The 24,465-nt window shown below is 32.8% G+C and overlaps 1 protein-coding gene across 2 annotated transcripts in view; it reads right to left on the minus strand.

Moving 5' to 3' along the window:
* Positions 1-12,440: 12,440 nt before the first annotated feature.
* Positions 12,441-24,465, minus strand: part of PGR (progesterone receptor) — a 98,209-nt gene continuing 86,184 nt past the window's right edge. For both annotated transcript variants that reach the window (XM_078058737.1, XM_036081767.2), the window contains 4 exons: positions 24,260-24,404; positions 22,680-22,810; positions 15,309-15,466; positions 12,441-12,658 (listed from right to left, as the gene is read on the minus strand). In XM_078058737.1, coding sequence (XP_077914863.1) covers positions 12,503-12,658; positions 15,309-15,466; positions 22,680-22,810; positions 24,260-24,404 — 590 coding nt within the window. In that variant the 3' untranslated portion in view covers positions 12,441-12,502. The remainder of the gene's footprint in view (positions 12,659-15,308; positions 15,467-22,679; positions 22,811-24,259; positions 24,405-24,465) is intronic.

The following is a 24,465-nucleotide window of genomic DNA, read 5'->3' on the forward strand; positions in this document are numbered from 1 at the left end:
ATGTATGGTGATTAACATAACATAATAAAATTAAAAAATGTAAAAAAAAAAATAAATAACATGCCACTAAACAACTAATGGATCACCCAAGAAATTAAAGAAGAAATTAAAAATTACATAGAAACAAATAAATGAAAACACAATAGTCCAAAATCTTTGGGATGCAGCAAAAGTGATTCTAACAGGGAAGTTTATAGCAATACAGGCCTACCTCAAGAAGCAAGAAAAATGTCAAATAAACCACCTTACAAATAAAGAACAAAAACAACCTTACAAAAAGAACAAATAAAACCCAAAACCAGCAGAAGGAGGTAAATAGTAAAAGCAAAAAGGGAAATCAAGAAAACAATCCCATTTACAATTTCACCAAAAATAATAAGATACTTAGGAATAAACTTAACCAAAGAGGTGAAAAACCTATACTCTGAACACTATAAAACACTGACGAAAGAAACTGAAGATGCAAAGAAATGGAAAGACATACCATAGCCTTGGATTGAAAGGACAAATTTTGTTAAAATGCCTACATTACCCAAAGCAATCTATGTATTTAATGCATTCTCTATCAAAATACCAACAGAATTTTTCACAGAACTAGAACAATTGTAAAATTTGTATGAAACCACAAAAGACTCCAAATAACCAAAACGGTTGAAAAAAAAAGAAAAAGGAAAGCTGGAGGCATCACAGTTCCAGATTTCAACTTATATCAAAAGCAATAGTAATCAAAACAGTATGGTTCTGGCACAAAAATAGACACATAGATCAATGGTACAGAATAGAAAATCAGTAATAAACCCACAATTATATGGTCAATTAATCTTCAACAAAGCAGGAATCAATGAGAAAAAGATACTCTCTTCAACAAATGGTGTTGGGAAAACTGGACAGCCACATGCAAAAGAATGAAACTGGACCACTTTCTTACACTGTACACAAAAATAAATTCAAAATGGATTAAAGACCTAAATGTGAGACCTGAAACCATAAAAATCCTAGAAGAGAGGATAGGCAATAATTTCTCTGATATCAGCCGTACATAACATCTCTTTAGATATGTCTCCTGAGGTATGGGAACCAAAAGCAAAAACAAACTATTGGGACTACCTCAAAATAAAAAGTTTCTGCACAGCAAAGGAAACAACTCACAAAGCTAAAAGACAACCTATGGAATGGAAGAAGATATTTGTAAATGCTCAATATCACTCATTAGGGAAATGCAAATCAAAACTACAATGAATTCTTGTTTTTGTATTCTTTGGGTAAATACCTAGTAGTGTAATTGCTGGATCATAGGGTAGTTCTATTCTTAACTTTTTGAGGAACCTCCATACTGCTTTCCAGACTATGCACCAGTTTGCATTCCCACCAACACCAGTTTGCATTCCCACCAACTATGCACCAGGTGGCAGGAGGGTTTCCCTTTCTCCACATTCTCCCTAACACCTGTTGTTTCTTATATTGTTGATTTTAGCCATTCTGACGGGTGTGAGGTGTTTATAGCAGCATTATCTACAATAGTCAAGCTGTGGAAACAGACCAAGTATCCATCGACTAATGAATGGATAAAGAAGAGATGGTATACAATGGAGTATTATTCAGCCGAAAAAAAAGGTCAAAATCTTGCCATTTGCAGCAATGTGAGTGGAGCTAGAGAGTATTATGCTAAGAGAAATAGGTCAGTCATAGAAAGACAAATACAATATGATTTCACTCATACGTGGAATTTAAGAAACAAAACAAAGGAGCATAGGGGAAAAAAGAAAGAGAGGCAAACCAAGAAACATACTTTTAACTAAGGAGAACTAACTGACATTAGAAGAAGGGAGGCGGGTGGGAGGATGAGTTAAATAAGTGATGGGGATTAAAGAGTACATTTATCATGATGAGCAGGGAGCGATAGATAATGTTAAATCACTATATTATGCACCTGAAACTAATATAACACTCTTTGTTAACTATACTGGCATTAAAACAAAAACTTTAAAAAAATTAAAAAGATGATTCATCTTGATGAAGTTTAAACAGGCAGCATATTTACTAAGTTTCTTCATTTCTCAAATAAAAACCATTACAGAAGATTTAATATGTATGCCAGGAAAAATAATTCAATTAGAAAAATATGACAAACCTTTTTGCAAGAGCAATGGTGCAAAATATATATTTATTGAAATATATATATATATTTTGGGATCTGACCTGTTTCCTGGTCAGTTGGAAGCAGCCAAGTTCCTCAAAGAATTAGGATCATCACAGCAGAAATGCTTTATAAAAATGTCAGTGTTGAGCTTCTGATTTCCACAATTGTTCTTTGAAATCCAGAGCAAGTCTGGAGAATTGGGTTTTCCCACACAAGAGAAAGGGGTCTTCTAAATCTCAAAAGTATCCTTAAGAGGTAGACTCAAACAGAGAGTTACTAGAAATAGGGGAAGGGAACTCAATTGAAGACCCATGGGAAGCCTCCGACAGATGGCAAGAGGAAGTGAGAAGCTTCCGTGATTCAGAAGAATGAAGAGGTAAGTCAAGGAGGTCAGATGACAGTGTGTTAGTTTTGAAGGAGTTGGGATAGGCAACAGAACATCCAGACAAGTAAGGGGAAGTCCAATAAAATCATGAATTTTGTGCATGGATGTAAAGTCTACAGACATCCCAGAGAAGCCTGGATTCAGCATAGTTCCAGTTGGGTGGGGGCTGAGCAGATAGTTGTGGGCCATGACTCTCCTGAACTTGCAAGGTAACTGAATACAGAGGCCACATAGGGAAAGCAGCTGAGCCTAAGAAGGATATGTGGAACCAGCAAGAAATGGAAGGTATCAAGTCAGACAGGTCACAGCACCCTGCAGTACTGGTAAGAGAGAACAGATGAGTCTATGAGCCATAGACTTGAATATGAGGTAACAGCAGTGGGTTCTATGACCAGGCATGGCAAGGGACTAGTGATGCCAGTGAGGACCAAGAGAAAAAGAAGCCCTTCCTACCACCATTGTTTTAATATAATAAGCTTCTTCTTTCTAGCTGCTGTTGGTTAGTGGAAGTCAAAAGAAAAAACAGCCCTTGATGGAAACTGATGAGGTAATCCAAATAAGGCTCTTTGAAACTAAGAGATGGATATATTCTTCACTGCCAGGTTTGCTCCACATTGTATCACTCACCGGCCTTCCTTCCTTAACTCCCCACACTTGGTGAAGAAGTCGTGAAGAAGTCTTCATAAAGAAGACATCAAGACCCCTTACAGAGAATAAAGCACTTTTTTGTGGGTGCCATTTTGTAATTATACTAGATAATGGCATCTGAAGAAGGATCCATACAAATGATATCTTTATTTTTTATTAGTTTAACACAGCTCAGGTTCCCTTTCCTATTTGCTGATTCTTGAGCTGTTTTAGTCTTACCTTTGCGCATAGACCAGGTGATCTTGAGGTTCAATAGATGTGCAAAGGTAGGGGTACTGGTAGAGGGACAGAGATGTTTGGATAGATAGGATTCTGGAACTTGGTCAACTAAATTTCCTAATTTTTATTGTCTTTCTTGATGAAAAATTTGAAATTTCAACACAGCAGAATAAATAGACATCTGATATAGTGTTTGACAATTTATATGGTGTATTTCACTTACTTTCCCAAGTTCTGTCAATGCTTCTATGTTTCTTTGAAACCTCTGGAAAATTAGGGAAGAGGTCATGATAATCTTCAACTCTTTATGTTTATGACCAAACATTTTTCACCAAAATATTGTAACTTCCTCAAAAATGTTCTCTCTGCCTCCAGGATTAGCCATCTCCAACTCTATTCTCCATAGTTCAGTGAGAGTGAGTTTTCTTACCAATCTGAATTATGCTGCTCTCCTGCTTACAACATCATCAAGACTACACAACTTAATACCATGTACAAGACCTTGTTCTGGACCTTGTTTTCTTCGTTGGCCTCATCATCAGCCCCACCTCATACTCTCTCTCACCATCAGGTCTATACATATGCTGTTATGTCCTGTTTGAAATACTTCTTCTCTTCCTGTCTGTAGCATCTTCTGACTACATGCTCAGCTTATTTTTAAACCACTTTTAGATCATGGCTCAGATCTTTTTTCCAAGATGCCTTTGCCCACTCTTAAACTAGGTGCTTCCCATAGATGCTCCAATAGCTCCCTGTAACTCCTCCATCATTGCACTTATACAGTGTTATAACTATTTACCTGTTTCTAGTCTCCATCCAACTGTAAGCTCAGAGAAAGTATGAACTCTGTTTAAAGTATTCACTGGTTATCTCCACAATCTGGCAGAGCGACTGGCACACACACAGTGAATGCTTTATAACTAGTTGTTGAAGAATAAAATGATGCCTAAAGCAAGACTCTTCAACTTTGAAAAAAAAAAGTTTGTTGTTGTTGTTGTGTTTCAGGGCCTATTTTTCTTCTATTAACATAAATAACTTAGAGTTGGATACTTCATGTTGATGTAAACTATTAACAGGAAATATGTAGTTTCAGAGTTGAAAGGGATAATTTGGTCCTATCCTTTTCCATTTCTTTCTCTCTTCCCTCCATTTCCCTCCCCTCCACTCCCCACCACTTTCTTTTTAAGTGTTAAGACATCCAATTGAGAGCTAAACAGAGTTAAAGATCAGTATTTTTTTTAAACCATGTAGCCTCATTAGAAAATGAAGAACTTAAAAAGCAGAAAGCAAGCTTATGAGCATATTTATGTTTTATATGCTTGGATAGTGAGTGATAATTTCTCTAACATTTAGCATTGTTATCCCTGTAACATAATCACCCATGTTTTGTACCATTAGCATAATTGCTTGCTAAATAAGGGAAAATATTTAAGATAACTGTTTAGAGGAGCTCTCCATTTCCCTTTTGTAAGTCATATTTACTCCTTTCAAAGAAATTTTATATTTTTCTTCTATTTTTTCCAAGTTACAATGAAAAGCTTCTTTGAAAACTCTTTGTTCTGATTTTTCTTGTGAATATGCATGTATCAGAAAAGTTAAAATGCACAGAATACTTAGGTCACAAGAAGATACTTTATTGGTTAAAGTGATGAGTTCTAAAGACTGCCATGTGAAAATCTCTTTCTATTCTTACTTATATCAAATACAGAGCTTGCCACTTTAAATAAATCTGATTAGTATTTTTACCCTATGGAGAACATACCTCTGTTTTGTTTTCTTCATGTTACAGAGCTACATATCTCTGTTTTGATAAGAATATGGTATGCTTGTAATAATTTTCCATAAACATTTTGGTCTTGCTCATTAATTTTGAAGCCCTCAGAAGAAGACTTACTTTTGTATAATATATTATGACCTCAAATCTCTAGTTCTTAACCTAGTTTAGGAAAGCTATGATAGATAGCCATTGATTATTTTGCCATTATATTTTTTTTTTTTTGGATCTACCAAGATAGAACTGCATCAGATCAGTGTGCACAGAGTTGTTATGCTGTTCAGCAGCTCAAACTGATATGCCTTTGAATAATAAAACATGAAGAAGTCAAACAACTGTTTCCTAATTGGAATACAGTTTGGTGGAGAGGTACTTTAAAATATACCCTTTTCTAGAGGTGGCTAGTAAAAGGTATCTTTAGTGGCAAAAATTTTAAAATCACTGCTTTCTATAAATTATATAAAAAAAAACCCTTCATAGGTAAGTAAATATCATAGAAAAAGAGATGTTAAATTTTATATATAATTGACTAGAGAAAAAAATTAAACTGAGTTTCATTTAGAGTAATTTATGTTTGCTAAATTGGATAATCAGCATTTGATGTATTAAGATAAATTTCAAAAGATTATAAAAATAGGCTTCAAAATTATTTACAATACCAATTAAATATTTTGCTCATACCTATCTGAATATTGACCATGATGCTGATGTCACATCTCAGAAGTCATACCATACATGTTCTTTAAAACAATGCATGGGGTATGCTTTTTTTAAAAAAAAAAAAAAATGGAATGGGTATGCTTTTTTAGCTGCTTAATTCAGCTTTCTCTGAAAGTGCTTTGTCAGTTAAAGCTTTCAACCAGCTTAAACTAAGTAATGCTTTCCCTATTTTTCCATGAGTGGAAAGAGAGCAAACAAACGCATGTTTCACAGTAAGGTCAGCATGACATAAAGCAACAAAAGCCAGTAAATTGAACATGAGGTTGACATTCTGGGACTAATCCAACAGTTCTGCAACAATCTTCCAAACTGCACAGCTGCATAAAGCTGTAGACAAGCCTGGGCGCAGCCTCCAGGCATGTGGTCAGAGCTCTGTCTTGAAATGTGATCAATTCCAAGGAGAAGAGATCACTTCGTGTTTTTCTTTGGCTACAGGATATTTAGATAATGAACATATTAAGTCACTGGTATTATGAACTGCTTTTTTACTTATTACCAAAACCCCCCAATTCTTAAATCTTCTCCAATGTAAAGGAGGACAAATTATTAAAGGAAACTACTCTTGTTTTCTTATTTTCAAATTTTTAAGGTCCACAGTAAAGATTCTATTAGCCCCAGGTAAATGATGGTCTGTAGGGACTTTTTCCTGAGTTTAAAAAGGGATGTGATCCAACTTGAATGCAATTATCTAGGCCCAGTTCATATTATGGATTCATATTATGGATGTAGACCCATCCAGGCTAGATTAATTTCTACAATACAGGGTGAGTCATTTATTTTACTGCTTTTTATTCAATTTTTTGATTTGATAAAGAGCAAGGAGTTTGGAATAATGGTACATTAAATAGATGTCAAATGCTAGGTAGAGATAGAGAATGTCCTTTCACCAAACCTTGAGTAAGGAAAATACAGTGAAATCACAGAGGCTGAGTGATATTCTTTTCACTAAAATCATTACGTGACTTAGTCTAGTGAGAATAAGCAATTTAGAAATTGGCAAATTTTTGCTAGATTATCTGGCTATGTATTTCCTATAAAATTTAAGAGTTGAAGGAATTCCCTACATCTAATGGTTATCTAAAAGGTCCTTCCTTCGGTTGTCTGCTTGTTCATTTTACTATATCAGTGGAGACATGATTGTTGAATTTTTTAATACAAAAATGAATTATCTTTAAATTTGAAAAAAAAATTCAAGTTTTAAGTACTTATACACGATGCGCTGGAGATTGTGAAGATATTGAAAGGATTCATACACTTCCTGAAATCTGGTTTTGTAAAGGATAAATGTAGATTAGAGAAATTCCTTAGGTATTCACAGCAAAACCTCTAGAAATGTAATAGCAATCTCACCAAAGGAATGCAAGATGCCAGATCAAGGCAGACATGAAGATCTCATCTGGGCATTTTGTATCTAACCTTCTTAAGGATAGGAATGTTATTTTTTGGGTTGATAATTTCATCATGATTTCTAGACCCATTCTTCCCTTTTGTTAAATTATTACAATAAAAATAGTCTGAGCATGTAGTATATTGCATAGATTTTTGGAGGGTTTGTGTTCTAGTCAAGCTCTCTATTTTAGAGATAACTTTAAAAATGTCAAAATCAGTACCATTATTCTTAATATTATAATGAAAGGGTGATAGGCTCTTTAGATTTCTGATAAAATAGGGGCGCCTGGGTGGCTCAGTCGTTAAGCGTCTGCCTTCGGCTCAGGTCATGATCCCGGAGTCCTGGGATCGAGCCCCGCATCGGGCTCCCTGCTCGGCGGGGAGCCTGCTTCTCCCTCTTTCACTCCCCTTGCTTGTGTTCCCTCTCTCACTGTGTCTCTCTCTATCAAATAAATAAAATCTTTAAAAAAAAAAAAAAAGATTTCTGATAAAATAGGCCTCAAACTCAAAAGATTATATCTTTACAGATGAAGAAATTGAATACTTCTAGTAATTTCAAATGAAATCCATCAAATATTTGTGTGTGCGTAGAGACAGCAACAAAGCAACTATATTTTCTAGATTCCTTCTTTTCACTATAGAATATGCCAGATTAATTTGATAAAATCATAGCCAGAACTATGGCTTAATGAGAACATAATAATAGCAGTTACTATTTCTGAACACTTGTATACTTTTTGTTTTCATTTCTATTAATTGCAAACAATTGGGCAAAGTCAGGTTTAATCTGAAAGGTTAAATGACTTGCTTGAGCTCATTCGATTAGTAAATGACAGAGAAGGGCCATAAGCCTGGGTCAGGAAATATATAACCGTAATGGGTAATTTAGAAGTTACAGGTTGACATGCCATGGATATTTGAAAGGCACTGTTTTGGTAGAAAACATATTGCCACCATATTTGCATATAATCTGTGTAATATTTTAATGTAAATATGAAAAATAATAGTACTGCTTAATTAAAAAGTACCATGTTTTTAATAAAAACAACAAAAAATGCTACATAACAACTGAATCAATTAGATTCAGACTTAAATGGCTTCTCAAGCCTTTTTAAGGGAAATATTTTTAACTCAATAATGTAGTTTGGTATCCTTCAAGTATTTTCTGATATATAACCTGTCTTCTTATGATTAATTTCATTTTAGAGCTACCAGAAAGAACATGACCTGTAAAGTGAAGATAAAGGTTATGATGACTGCACAGGAATGGAGACATTAGTATGCAGGAATTTGTAAAGGAAGATGCAGAAACAAGATATCTTCCATTTGATGATGTTATGTTCTTTTTCAAAAGCTTTTTTTCTTTTTTTCTAAAGTTTAGCCTGAAATTTTAAATCCTTGTATTTAGACATCTACACTGTAAATCAAGATCAACATCAAGAATATCAAACATTATTATTAGGAGGTTGCAAAACAACAATAACCACAACAGCAAAACCCAAACCTTTTGGCCACCACATTCTGTTCCCCCATAATTGAATGAAATAAAAAAATAAATAAATTATGTTGGAAATTAAATATGTGCAGGTAAAAAAGGGTTTTTGTCATCAAAATATTATTTTAAAGTAACAAGAACCAGATAAAATGATCATATCATCAACTGTTCTCTATTACTTGAATGTGAAAGTTTTCTTTTTTTGGATACACCTACATTCATTTACTTATGTTACATAATCCCTACAGTGGTAGACTGCCTTTATTGTATATTGGAGAAATTTAAAATGTATTTATTGGGATGACATTTTTGGGGAAAAAAGATATTGAAGTACATACAGATTTAATGCAACTGAATTACGGACACAAATTAAGGGGTTTTTGATATTTATTTTAAAGTTAATATCTTACCTTGTGCTGCATTATTTGTCTCAGTGAAGTTATACATAAATAATGCTTTGCACCTATGAAATCCAAACCGTATTTTCATTTGTACACTCAACAAATATTTGAGTGCCTACTGTTTACCAGGCATTGTGACTTATGCCTACTACTGGACTGTAACTTTCTTGAGTTACAGTCTTCCTTCAGCTCTAAATTCTCATAACGCTTATTAGCACATTCACTTATGATCATAAAAGGTATTCAATATTTGGTGAATGAAATCAGAAGGGAGAAAAAACTTGTATATTGAGTTAGGGCTACTTAACTATAAGAAACAATTGAATTTGTGGACTTTTTCTTTGGAAGGGAAATAATACTCCATTCAGTTTTGAAATTTAGAATAGGGAGCATAAAGTGTTCTTAATAAATATAAAACGTACTTATATTCTCCCATGGTAAAGTCACTATGAGGAGAGGTCTCACGAAGTAAAAAGAGGTAGAAAATTTAAAAGAGATGAAGAGAAATTAAGAGATGTAGACAAGGAGTATGGGAAGAGAACATCATAAAGTCAGGGATAGAGACATGAATGATGTAACAAAAGAATGATACAGATCCACGGTGATAGCAAAAATGAGACCATGCCATGCAACTCCCACTCAAGAAAAACTTTTACTACTGTCCTACCTCAAACTGGCTCCCAGGCTCTTAATACTATCAGAATTGTAGAACAAGACACTATTATAATTCAGATGTGCACTAAATAGCTGGTGAACCTTAGGAGGAAGTTAGTCACTATTTGGAAGATGCAGAAAAGAACATTACAAAAATCATGGTTTGGCTGAATCTCAAAGATTGAGATAGGGATGTGACTGGTATCAAAGAGGGAAAATTCAGGCAGAAAACTGATGGTAAAAAGATTTGTGTGGCTGGAACATAAGATAAATGTAAGATAGTGGAGGATAAAGAGAGTAAAGTTATAGAAATTGATGCTTGAACATCATTTCAGAGTAACTGCTGTGTCCCTGCAAGAGTAAGAGTGGAGCAATTAAAATAAAATCACTGAGGATGAAGCCCAGGTAAAGGTATTTTTAAAAACCTCACCTGGAGACGCTGATGTGCAGATATAGCTGAGAATCACTGTGATAGGTGATTGGAAGTCAATGAACATTTTAAAGTGAGGATATGGTAAGGTTAGATCTTTTTTAGGAAGTTAACTTCGGACTGGAGAGTGGCAAGAGAATGAATCTGTATGTGGATAAGGACTTTGAAGAACTGAACAGCAGTAGTCTATGGTATTGTATTCACAGAAAAAGACATGTAGTTAGACTTACCAAGGAAGAGACTATTTTTATATTAATGTTAAAACTATTTGAAATACTTGGTTTAAAGTCTTACTGAATGTTACAACCAAATGTTAGAAAATTTGGATATTATTTGTTATATTTGCCACATAGATCTAATGGACCTAAGCCAAGAGCATTGGATGGAGCTTATTTTAATCCCTATTTCAAATGCCTTATGTGAATTCACTATTTATAGATACACCGTAGCTTATTCCTTTTGTAAATGGAGAATTTACTGGTAAGGAACAGTTACGGTAACACTGTCATGCCAATTTTTTGATCAGATGAAACCACTTTATCTTGTTTTGGGGGTTACATTAGTATTCATTAGGAGATGTTACTGTTCCTTGGTAAACTGCAAAGATTTATCAGTTGAAGGGAATGGGTACTCCAAAATGTATTAAGAAATTGAAGAAGTCAGTAAATGTTTTCTATATTGTTTTCAAAGTTACTTTGGTTTTTTTATTAACAACCATTAATTTGCATAAGGCAGTATGTCTTATTTGTAAGATAATGTCCAATTTTTTAAAAATTTAGAAAAAGAATTTGGTCTACTAGTTACTCTGAGCTGTTAGAAATATTCTATATATTTATTTATATATAATAAATAAAGACAAAAATATGATATATGCCTAAAATGGTATAAATTACTTTATATAGAAAACAGTGATTATTTTTTATTGAATTTTGTCAGTGGTATGGACTTAGTTTTTCCTGTCATTTTTTATATACCTGTATTTACATATACAGATATATAGATAGATTTTTTTAAAAATAAGTGGATCTCCAGTGACTCATCTCAGAAAAGAACTCTTGTCTATCTTCTAATGCAGTACTTTCAGTTCATATAACAGTGTGAATTGTGCTTTCTAGTTATTGTAATTGGTTGTATTATTTTAAGACAGTATCTAGTATTTCTTGAAATATCTCTCTTAGAATTGGATCCAAGACACTCAAAAACTTTCAACCTGTGATTTGTCATTATCTCCCATTGAGTAAAGAAAGAGAATAATATTTCTTATTTTCTCTTCCCTTCCTTCCTCCCTCACCCTCCTTCCCTCCCTCCCTCCCTTCCTTTCTTTTTTGATTAAGAAGTGAATAAGAAACTCTGACCAAAAGGAACATTTTGCAGGAAATATAACAGTAGTAAAGGTGAGGAAATTGAAAATCAGTAAGGTTAAGTGATTTTCCACCTGCCCCAGATGGTAAGGAGTGGCATTAGGCCACAGACTCTTCTGGACTCTTATTTGGATTCACAATACCTTATTAAAGGACAAGTCCCAAAAAAGGTTAGTAAAAAACTACAAAACCCCTAATACTGTTGTCATAATGATATGGCTCTCCTTAATAACTTCCTTAGAGATTTGTGTTTCTAATTTGGGAAATAGTCAATATATGAGCTGTTTTTCCTAATATCACACCCTCAATCTATTTCAGGGATTTTAAACTCTTTTTCTCTATATTTTTTGCATTAAAAACCCTTTGGAAAATCTGATGAAGGTTATGAATTTTCTCCTCACAAAAAATGTATATACGCTCATTTAGACAAAATTCTGCATACCATTTTAAAGACTCATTTTTGTAAATATATTCAAGGAGACAAAGGGAGCTACCTAGAAGGAACATATATAATTACTTTTTATTTTTACATGTAAGATTTTTTTCCTCTAAAGTAGAAGATTCATTCAATGCAAAAGTTAAAAATCTTCACCTAAATGGTAGGAAATAGTATGGACAAAATTAAGTTTACTTTGGCAATCAATTTTAGTACTTTTCAATCTTGTAAACTGTTAAAGAATATATAGGTACACAAAAACACCTTAAAATTCTAATTATGCTTTATAAAGGAAAACAAAACTTCACAATTTTCTCTGAAATTTACACAATATACGTTATAAATGTAAGGCTTTGAGAAGAACATTGTAAAAACCCGAGACCTTATAATCCTGACCAAAAGAAAAACAGACATATCACAGAATTTAATTTTTAAAGATAAAAATGGCATTCACTTTTTATGAAAGAGCAGAGGTTTCACCATCCCTGCCAAGATCTTGGGTAACTGCGCAGCAATAACTTCAGACATCATCTCTGGAAATTCGACACTCAGCGCCCGGGACTGGATAAATGTATTCAAGCAGTACAGATGAAGCTGTTTGACAAGCTGTTGGTTTCACAAACGGATAGAGAACATGTAAAAAAATAACATGCATATAATAAAACATGACAGCTTATTTTCCTAACAATATGAATACCCATCAAGATGTTTTCTTACCAAAATAACTCCCTTCACTCTCTAGAATAATATGTAAGATACTACATACAATGAAACATTCTGATAGTACAGATTTAAAGAAATGAAAGTCATTCACAATCCCACAGGATAACTGATATGAACGTTTCGGTGTCTTTCTTTTTTCTTTTTTTTATTTTTTTTAAATTTTTTTTTTTTTTAAGATTTTATTTATTTATTTGACAGAGAGAGACACAGCAAGAGAGGGAACACAAGCAGGGGGAGTGGGAGAGGGAGAAGCAGGCTTCCCGCGGAGCAGGGAGCCCGATGCGGGGATCGATCCCAGGACCCTGGGATCATGACCTGACCGAAGGCAGACGCTTAACGACTGAGCCACCCAGGCGCCCCTCTTTTTTCTTTTAATACACGTATACAAACATACCCAGGTTTACACACAATATACATAAGGCATATGTAATTCCAAAAATGCAATTATTTAATAAAGTCTATTTTGTTAATAGACTGGCTTTTTCACATAACAATATATTGAGTCTTCCTCTGTCAACACAAATAACCCAACATAATTCATTTTAATCTAATTTTAATTTTTGTCAAATAATTAATGTAAATAATTTTAAAAGTCAAATAGAACCCAGCAGCAACAATAAAATCCAGCAGTTTTCTAATAGAGTTCTTCCCATCCTTATTCTAGTTCCCCAGATGCAACCATTTTCAACTTCTTTAGCCCATATCTTTAAATATTTATCTCTGTATTTCTCATAAATTTTGTTTTTCAAATTTGATATTATTGATTTAGTTTCTATTATGGAAAATGAGGTTTTAGCTCTCTTATACTAGACACCCCTCCCAACTATGCACACTTTTCTCTTCTCATTCTCTATATAGCTATATCTCAATTTTTTTACTAAATCAATACCCAGCAATTATAAAGATTTTTATTGTTTCCTGCTGGATTACATTTCCTTTCATATAGGACTTATTTGTACTTTGCTAGAGCCAATCATCTTGTGTTTCTGTTTTGCTTTGTTTCCTTTATATTTATCACAAAGCCATAGTCAAATTCTCTGACACAATTGTAAAAACTCACCTCAATATGTTCATACATACTGGTAATCCCTCCGTTCCATCTTTTTTTCCTGGCACTAGTATTCTGAAACCCTGTGCATTACTGCTCCAATCTAGAGTAATGATTGTCCAGCACACTCAATGTGCTAGAACATCCCTTTGCATCTCTCCTGGGTTGGATATTCTACTTCATTGGCTTAGTCCAGTGTTTTACGGTTAAAACATTCTGTAGATGTTCTTGAGAAAGGTTGTATTTGAGGTAAGCTCTCTGAGACCTTCGCATCTGAAAATACTTTTTAAGGTGCCATCGTATTTGTTTGATGGCTTGGATGGGTATAAAATTCTTTGAAGATTTTCCTTTTCTCCAAAATTCTGAAGCCATTGCTCCATCGTTTTCTGGGTTCCAGTATTGTTAAGAAGTCCAACATCATTTTGAATCCTGATCATTTTTATGTAACTTGTTTCTTTTCTCATTGGTATATTTTAGCATATAGTCTCTTTATTTCTGGTATTCTAAAATTCTACAATAATGGGCCTTTGTTCAATTGTGCTGTGCCTGTACAATGGGCCTTTACAGTCAGAAAATTAAAATACTTTTGGTCCAGCAGCTTTTATTTTATGATTTTTTATATAATTTCCTCTCCTTGATTTTCTCTATTCTTTCAGAAATTCCTTTTAATTGGGAAAGGAACCTCCTTGGATTAATCCCCTAAATTTGTTATTTCTTCTAATTTTTCATTTCTTTATCTTTTTTGTTATTTCTTGAGTTTTTCTGAGATTTATATTTCAGCCCTTCAATTAAATTTTAAATTTCTGTTTTTCTATATTTAATTATCCAAAAGTATTTTCTTTCTAAATGTTCCTTTCCAAATGTTTTCTATTTTTGTTTCATGGATGCAATATCATTCTTTTTTCTCTGAATATCTTAATTTTTTTGAATCTTTTTTCTGTTCTCTGCTCTGGTGCTTTTTCCTTCATTACACTTTTTCTGAGTATTTGATTTCTGCCTTTCATTATAGAGGCTTTACCTATATGGCTAACAATCCTTGGCTATCTGTTTCTCAAATTTGACCTAGTGAGTAGATTGCCAAATTGTCCATTAGCACTGTCATTAACTTATAATTCCATCCAAAATGATACGAGTCTTATTTTTCACACCCATACCTTTGCTTTTCCTGTATATATAAAATCTTCTCTAACTTAGGGCAAAAATATTTTAGAACATTACTCAGGAAAATGTTATCACGATTCCTATAAACCATTAAATTACTTTCAAATTATACAAATACTAGTAAAAGGATATTGGGGTGATCTACATTGAAAATGAAAAAAGCACAATATAAGTGCTGAGCAGTGTGATACAAATACTGTTTTAAAATATAAGTACAAATACGAGTTTGAAGAAACCATATAAGGTAAAATGTACATTTAATATTTAAAAGATTATAGAAATTCAGAAAATAATCACTGATATCCTAGAAAACAAAATACTTACATCATGCAAGTTATCAAGAAGTTTTGTAAGTTGGTAAAAACGCTGTGAGCTAGAGACAACTCCTTTTTGCCTCAAACCAATTGCCTTGATGAGCTCTCTAATGTAGCTTGATCTCATCTCTTCAAACTGATTTTGACTTCTTAGTCCTTCCAAAGGAACTGAAAGAATATAACTGGCAGTTATGTTTAAAAAGATGACAGCAGCAGTTAATAATAAAAATTTCTGTAAAGATTTCTTTTGATATAGAATTCTAGATATGAACATCTTAAATAGGAAAGAGTGTTATTGATAGTTTTAGGTCACATAAACTTATAGTTCTCTTCAAGCATATAAGAACAACTAGATAAACTAAAGAACATTTTAGCTTACCTATTTTAGAGCTGTATCAATGGATTATTCATTTAACTTAACATTTGCTCAAAAGAGCATCTGTCATTCTATATTCCTGTCTCAGGAATGGATTTACTTTACAATTATATGTAAGTTGGGTCTTTTTTAAAGAAAAAGTATTTTTTTTTATTTTTTTAAAGATTTTATTTATTTATTTGACAGAAAAAGACACAGTGTGAAAGGGAACACAAGCAGGGGGAGTGGGAGAGGGAGAAACAGGCTTCCTGCTGAGCAAGGAGCCTGATGCGGGTCTCATCCCAGGACCCCAAGATCATGACCTGAACTGAAGGTAGATGCTTAACGACTGAGCCACTCAGGTGCCCCAAAGAAAAAGTATTTAAACAAATACTTGGATCTCTCTGTCAAGTTTGTCTTCATATAAATCTGAAGTATTTGTTGTTGAGATTATTCATGGATAATTTATCTTTTTTGTTGTAATTTTAATATTGCTTCATTAAATTTCCTAATTCCTCCTGCTCATATGAGAGAAAGCTATTGCTATTTCAATACTTCTCTTATATCCAACCACTTCATTATACTACTCTATTTTTACTAATTTCTTTTAATTTCTATTTTCAATTCAAATAGTTTTGGTTGATTATCTTTTGTGTTTTTTTTTGGGTATACAGTACTGTATTTAAAATATCCTCGTTTCTCCCTTCCGAATAGTTGTAGCTCTTGTTTCTGCTTCATGATTCAGTGCATGGTTTAGGATTTCCAGAACAATATTAAATAATAACAATGGCAAATATTCCTTTTTGGTTGCTTATTTTAATGGGAATGCATCTTATTCCCATGTGATGTTAACTGGTAATATATCTCTGAAGTCTTTAATTCTGATAGCCAAATTGTAGGCACAACTTCCTATTCTTACTGCTAGTTCTCTTATTTCTACTACATTGTCTATTTTACCTACAATTTTTTTCCTTAATATTTTAGATCCTTCTGTTGTCACTTGTTTGAGATGCTCTGCTTGATTTCTTCAGCAAATTATCACCAGAACTCCCAATTTTCTTGTTTCCTTTTGCTTTGGTTGCATTTACCTTACAAATAAACCTTGAAACTTAAATGAAGCAGCTCCCTTTTCCTGCAGCTATATCTAGATTGCTGAAAGAAAAAAATCATATAGTCTCTTGGATTTATATAACTCTACATTAATTATCTTGACCCTTGACCCTTGATGATTTTTTGGGGGAAAAAAAACAGGCAAACCAAGAAACAGACTCTATAGAGAACAAACTAATGGTTACGGTGGGGTAGGGAGGTTGGTGGAGGGATTGGTAAAATAGGTGATGGGGGTAACCCCTAAGGAGTGCACTTGTGATGAACACTGTGTGTTGTATGGAAGTGTTGAATCACTATACTGTTCACCTGAAACTAATGTTACACTGTATGTTAACTGGAATTAAAAAAAAAAAAAAACACTTAAAAAATAAAATTATTTTTTCTTCTGATTATTGAAGTACTATTTCCCATTAGGTTTTCAAGAACTGGAAACTAGTAACCCAAAGTCTTCACTCTATCCATTCAAGTATTCCCAGCCAGCCTCACATCCTTTTAGTATCAACCACTAATAAGAAGTTCTGGGGATATTATGATCTAATCATTAGGCTCTCATCCTATGCTCCTGGGACAGTTTGAAGTTTTTCCTCCTCTCCTGCTCTCTTTCCTACATTTCAGATCAATAATGAACCAGCTCTCCTAAATATTTCTATTTGCTTTAAGCTCCTTACCTTAATTCCTTTTTGCCTTGATTATTACATCCAGTATTATATGATTGGAGAATTTTTTCTCAGATTCTTGTTGATTCCACAAGTGAGTTTTAGGATTTCTTGCAAATATCTTAGTGGCAAATTGGGAAATGGTGTCATGGGCAGTTAGCCAGATGCTCTTTTACATAAGAATACTTTTTTATAAAAACAAGGATCTTTATTTTTTGATTTAGCTAACTTAAAAATAACATATATTCATTAGAAAAATTTTAGAAAACATAAAAAATTATAAGTCACTAGATTCTACAATCCAATATTTTGGGACATTTCCTAACATTATATTGAGACCATTTACTTATATCTCTCAAAATTCTTTAATAATAAATGTTTTAATTCTCATATTTAATTTCACTTAAAATTGTAGTACAATTTATTTAATTGTCTTCTCATTTGATATTTGAAATATTTTGCTAGTCTAAACAATACTTATGATGAATATAATTTTTGATTTTTTAAAAAGATATATCCTTAGAAGTGGAATTATTGCAATTAAAGATACTAACTTTCTTAACACTCGTAATATACATTGCTAAACTTCTCACTAGTTAACTGTTTTGTGGCTAGTATTGAATATTTTCATTTTAGGTAATCTTTGCTTTTTACATAGCAAAATAAAATATCTTCATTTCTCAAATTATTAGTGAGGGTGAACAGTTTTCTTATGTGTATTAGTGATTTTTAATTTTTTTTCTGTTTTGTACTCACTTATTTATAGGGGCCTAAATTATATTTCAGATATTTTTCTAAGTTTGTTGTTTAATTTTTAAATATTTTGTCACAGTTTTACAACCTTATTAGGGCAAAAAGTAGTGCTCAGGCAACCCAACTTTTCTCATGCCAGAGGCAAACACTTTCAACTTTTTCATTTATTTATTTTAATTTCTCCTTTGACAGAATTAAATAGCAACATTGTAGTGCTGATTCTTGATTTTTTATTTTTACTTTTGATTTTCCAGTGTGGAAAATAAGGCTCTAGCTCCATTTCCATCTTTCAGATCTACAATCACCTCCATACCAGTAGCACACACACACATACACACACATACACACACACACACAACTTCTTATTCCTCATCTTCCTAATATCACTTTCATAATATTGGTTAGATCAATATTCAGTATTTATTATTTAGTTATGTAAAATGCTACCACAGTCTAGTCACATATAGTATATATTATGATTTCTAGTACAACTTTTTGTTTTACTGAGAGTAAATAATCATCTAAATGAGTGTATGAAGTGGTATCTCACTGTGGTTTTGATTTGTATTTCCCTAATGATTGGTGATGTTGAGCATCTTTTCATGTGCTTAATGGCTATTTATATACCTTCTTTGGAGAATGTCTATTCAGGCCCTTGTCCATTTAAAAATTTTTTAATTGTTAAATTGTAGTTCTTTATATATTCTAGATATTAATACTTTTTTTTATCAGATAAATGATTTTCAAATTTTTCTCCCATATAGTGGGTTGACTTTTTATTCTGTTGATCATGACCTTTGATGCACTAAAGTTTTAAATTTGATGAAATCCATTTCTCTTCTTTTATTGCCTGTGTTTTGTGTGTCATATCCAAGAAATCATTGCCAAATTCAATATCATGTCTGTTTTCTTTTAATAGTTTTATAGTTTAAGCTCTTAGATTTAGGTCTTTGATCCATTTTAAGTTAATAAGAGTCCAACGTCATTTTTTAAATGAAATTTTCCAAATTTCCTTTTGTTAAAAAGACTAATTATTTCCTTGATGATTTCTTCTCCTATGTATTTTCCTGTTCTCTCTTTCTAGTGCTCCAACTATTTGTGTGTTGGGCCTCCTTGCTTCTGATTTTCTATATTTTTTGGTTTTTGCTCTACTTTTGAAAGGTTTTCTTTGTCTACCAATGCCTGTACTGACTTTTAAATTCTACTTTCATATATACATTATATATATCTATATCTATATCTATATCTATATATATATGTAAATTCTGCTTTTCAACTTTCAATTTCAATTTCCAAGAGCTATTTGCTTTTAATGTGTTATTCCTTTCTCACCGTATCCAGTACTTGTTTCTTGGGTGCAATATGTTCTCTTCTCTTTCTAAAGAGGGATAGCTTTTTAATTTTTTTGAGGTTTTATCTCCCTACCTCATCTGTGTCTTCCGAGTTTGTTTGCTTGTTTTCTTTCTGATTTGTCTTTGTTTTGATGTCAAAGGACTCTCTCAGATGCCTTGGCTATTTATATTCAGGAGTGGAAAACTACAAGGCTGATTCAGAGTTCTGTTTCAATAGGTAGTGTTTATTGACTGTGAGCTTTAGTACAGGGCAATCTGGCTGAGCTATTTCAAAGAGAAACAGCTACTGTTAACATATTAGTTCTTTTTCTTTCTGGCCAAAGAGATTCTGCAGAGAAGAATCTTTCATTCTCCTGTCTAGAGGATATAAACCTGGATAACATTGTTCTGGGAGATGGGGGTGAAGGGAGTATGCTGGAAGATTTATCAACATTTGATATAGAATTAATCTGTTGTCATTAGGGAACCTCTCACCCTCAGCAGTGCCTACAGTTCACCAATCCAGCTACCCTCTATTATATCCTCTTCAGGAACTAAACCTAAGGTCTCTGCCTGAGTTGGAGAGGGACAATTTCATGGTTGGGTGATTTCTGGATACAGACTTTAAAAAGAACTTTGTGTTTTTAACTCTACCTTCACTGTCATCTCAAAAAATCATTGTTGTCGCCAACTGAGAAACATGCCAGAGATTTGGTGTTGCAAATCAAGGTACTTCTTGGTTTTTCTTACTTCTGCTTTAGAATCCAACTTTCTCAGGTATGCTAACTTAGCTCTGCTTGCTGGCTTGCAGAATCTTATTGTTATTGATTCCTCTCATTCTCTTTTATTTGTTTAAAAAAATCCCGTTAGTAATATTTTAGTGTCATTTTAGAAGAAACAATGGTGTGTTCAACTTGCTATATTTTCCTGAAGATCTTCATTTTAATTTTTAATGGCAAATTGGAGGTTTAAATACTAATGTATCAAATCATTGAACTTTTCCTTTACCAACTTTCCAATTGCATTTATTTTTAAAAGGGTATTCCTTATTTGAAATCTCAAAATCATTTATATTCCTTTTGGTATGTTTTTAACATTTTAAGTGTGTACATTTAACTCAATTATCTGGTATTTATTTTAAGATATAATTTGAGCTAAATATACAAACTAAGTTTTCCCCAAATATAAAATTTATTTTTTCCTAACAATATTTGCTCCATACTCATTGATTCATGATGTTTCCATTACAGTATATTAAGTTCTAATATATACTAGTCTGACTTGACTAAGAATTTAGTGTATCTATTCTTCTCTCACACTGTATTAATTAGGTAGAATTCTAATTTCCTTCTTCACCTCAAAATTTTTGTAATACTTATCTACTGTTTAAGATTTAAAGATAAATTCCCAAAAGCTTTGCCAAGTCTCTCCTCAAAAATCCCATTAGGATTTTTATTAAAATTTGTAGAAATCTTAAGTACTATTCACCAAATATTGCTGTTTTTCCCTTTTCTTGAAGCTGCAAGTGGCCAAGAATCTTGTTTTCTATGGTATGTGACTGGAGGTTATACATATGTCCCTTCCTTCCCTTACCATTTCCTTCCTTACCAATGCTCTAGTGATTGGAGAAGTGTATGTCAAGATATAGCCTCCATGTGCCTGGGCACCTGAGTGACGTCAATGAGCAGAGCCTCCCTGTTGATCTGCATTGGACATATAGTGGGAAAAATAAATATTTAAAAACTTTTTTTGTTAAGCTACTGAGATTGTGGGGTTGTTTGGCCCTTCAGCATAATGTAGCCTATCTATAAATATTGAATTATGTTAATAATAACAACTAATTTGGGAAATCTAGGATTATCTCTAACTTAACTGCTATAGGATTCATTACTGCCAAGAAAAGGACAGGAGTTAACTGTTATAATATTAAATTTATTCTAGCTGACTCTCTTGGCTAGCTCCATATCAATACTTTAGCCCACTTTATGCTCTTTTATCAAATTAGGCTTGAAGGTCTCTGCTCCAAATAGTGTTCCCAAGGTGGGGGGATAGGGCTATGGATCCTTAGATCCTGTATTGGTCCCTGTGTTTGCACAGATTTCATGAGGAAAACATCCTTTTTTAAGGATTTAGCTTTTTTGCCTTTTTCTTCCTGATGTGTACCCCACCCCTCCACTATTTGAGACTTGTGCTACTAGAAAGAAGTCCCTGAAAATATACTACTGAGAAAGACCCCTGGCTCACCTTCACTCCCTTAGGTTCTCTTTCAAATCACTGAGTAAAAGAAGGGTCAATTCAGATATTCAAAGGCTGAGCCTACCAGTGCATGGAAAGGACACAGAAAAAGGTAAAAAGTAAAAGCAGTTTTTAAAAATTTTCCACTGAAGCAGAGGTGTGTGTGCTCTTTGTGTATGAGAAAGAGTGAAATGTATATTTGCCTGTCCTTCTGGTGACCAATGCTATGTTTCATAATGTTTCTTCTGGGTATAGAGCTGCAGTATATTTCCCAACCTCTCCTACAGTTAAATATGGGTCATAGAATGTGGGTAGAAGTGACATACGACATTTCCAGGCCTCACGTCCAAATTCTTCTCACTCAGTGCTTATCTTCTAGTTAGAGCCAATGGAGGAATCCAAGCTGCTATGGAAGTGTGGAGCCCCTATATGGAAGGAGCATGGGTTTTCTTCCTAACCCAATGGACTGTGAATATGAGTGACAAAAAACTGCTATTGTGTTATACCACTGATCTTTGTAGGTTATTTGTTTAACTGTCTATTCTACATAAAAATAATAGTTCCAAACAAAAATGTGTATTTTATATAGTAAGTCTTTTGTGGAGTGGGGATGGAAAGAAGATAGTTTGTGTTTACGCAGTATTAACTAGTTCATAATACCCAATTAGGTGAATATGAAAAAGTCATTTAAGCACATTTTATCTGAAAAAAAAATAGAATTCCCTAATTGGTGGGATATTTTATTATTATGTAAGGCCTGAGAAATATGAAGTAATTTTATTAATGTCTATGATAGTATATTAGGTGTTTCTCCTTTGCAGCCACAATCTAAGATTCAGACTTCATGTATAACCATATGATCATATTGCCATTTGAGGCTTTCCCAATGAATTAAAAATTAAGAAAATAAACATCTCGTAAAAGTTGCTGTACTCACTCACTTGTATTAAGAAGTAGCAATACTTTCATACACAGGAACTCTTCTTGGCTAACTTGAAGCTTGACAAACTCCTGTGGGATTTGCCACATGGTGAGGCATAATGAATAGAATGATGATTCCTTCATCCTCTGTCTTGTATCACACACAACACACAAAAGAAAAAGCAAGAGGAAAAAAGAAACACACAGACAGTGTCTTAGCCAGTTTGTGTAATTTATCAGAGAAAAGATTTGGTAACTTACTTATTACAGAAAATGTCTTTTTGTAAACAAACTCAATATTTTGTTCACAATACTGAATTTTTGAGGTTAAGAAATTTTAAAGTAAGAAATAATATTAAATACATATTGACCAAGATTAATGTTGTTTCTCACTTTTATTATTACATTTAAAAACCTAAGGAGTTGAGAATGTGGAGCTGAGGAACACTCAGGAAATCATATATTTACTGATGATTTTTTCTGTTAAAAAATAGATATAAAATTTTGTGGTAATCTAATTGGAGAATGGATTCAGTTCACAGAAACTGAAGAATGTAGAATAGTTCAGTGTATTCAGTTCAGAGTAGTCAGTGTAGAAGAGTTATACCATGAACTATTCTAGAGGAAATGTATGGTGACAAAGAGAACATTACAAAGGATTAAATAACTGACAAGGCCAAACACTAATTCTGAAGGTTGAAGAAAAATTTTTAAAGGTATTTTCTCAACCATGTGCTATTCTGCAATACCCACAGTAGTCACATGCAGCTAACACAAATTGTGAAAAGAAAACTAGATTTTGACTCAGAAGAGCTAAAATTAATCCTGACTGTCACTCAGATTCTTTGGCAGGATATACAATTCCTCTGAGCCTGTTTCCTGAACTGTATAATGAAGGACACTGATTCCTTACCTATTTCAAGGGATTATAGGGCAAAATGGAATAAAATATATGAAAATTATCTGTTAACTATAAAAACAAAAGTAACTTAATATGTCATATAATTCTGAGTCAGCATTCATTAGAATGGTATAAATATTTCCATGAAAAGATTCTTATTCAGTTTAAGGTTATATGTAGAAAATTAATTATAGTAATTTAAATATAACCAAGAAAATTGAAATATTTGTCTTTCAATTATTAAAATAACTGACCTGTCTGACTTTTCCCTCTAGGAGGAGAGATAGCTTTACTTTTTGAAAATAAGTCAATAGTTTCAAGCAAAAATACTTCTAATTTAAATAATTATATTCATTAGTACCAAGGTATAAAATTTTAATTTGGTAAACTAAAAATTTCATTTTATCTTTAAGTATATTTCTTGATACACTTTTGAAGTTTAAAAAAATTGATTTGACATGACTACTATATATTGAAACAAAAGGGGAATCTCCAAATATCAAGTTACTGATATAATGATACAATTTTATTAATTTTGTTATATCAAGCTATATCCTGAGATAATTCTGATAAACATTTCAGGAAAATTCTATTATTTGGGATACTAAATGTGTAATCATCTACTGAAATGTAATTTTAAAGATTATCCTACATATACACTTATGTGATAATACGAACAAAAATCAAGTTACTACTTACTCATTTAGTATTAGATCAGGTGCAAAATATAGCATTTGTCCACTGACATGTTTATAAGATCTCCATCCTAGTCCAAACACCATTAAGCTCATCCAAGAATACTGGATGAGAGTTATCTGGTCATCAATATGTAAATTTCGAAAACCTACAAAACAAATTTAAAAAAATAAAATGATTCCCAAAATCACTTGTGTTAAAATGTTGAA

This window comes from Halichoerus grypus, chromosome 11 (genome assembly GCF_964656455.1).
Source record: "Halichoerus grypus chromosome 11, mHalGry1.hap1.1, whole genome shotgun sequence".
NCBI lineage: Eukaryota > Metazoa > Chordata > Mammalia > Carnivora > Phocidae > Halichoerus > Halichoerus grypus.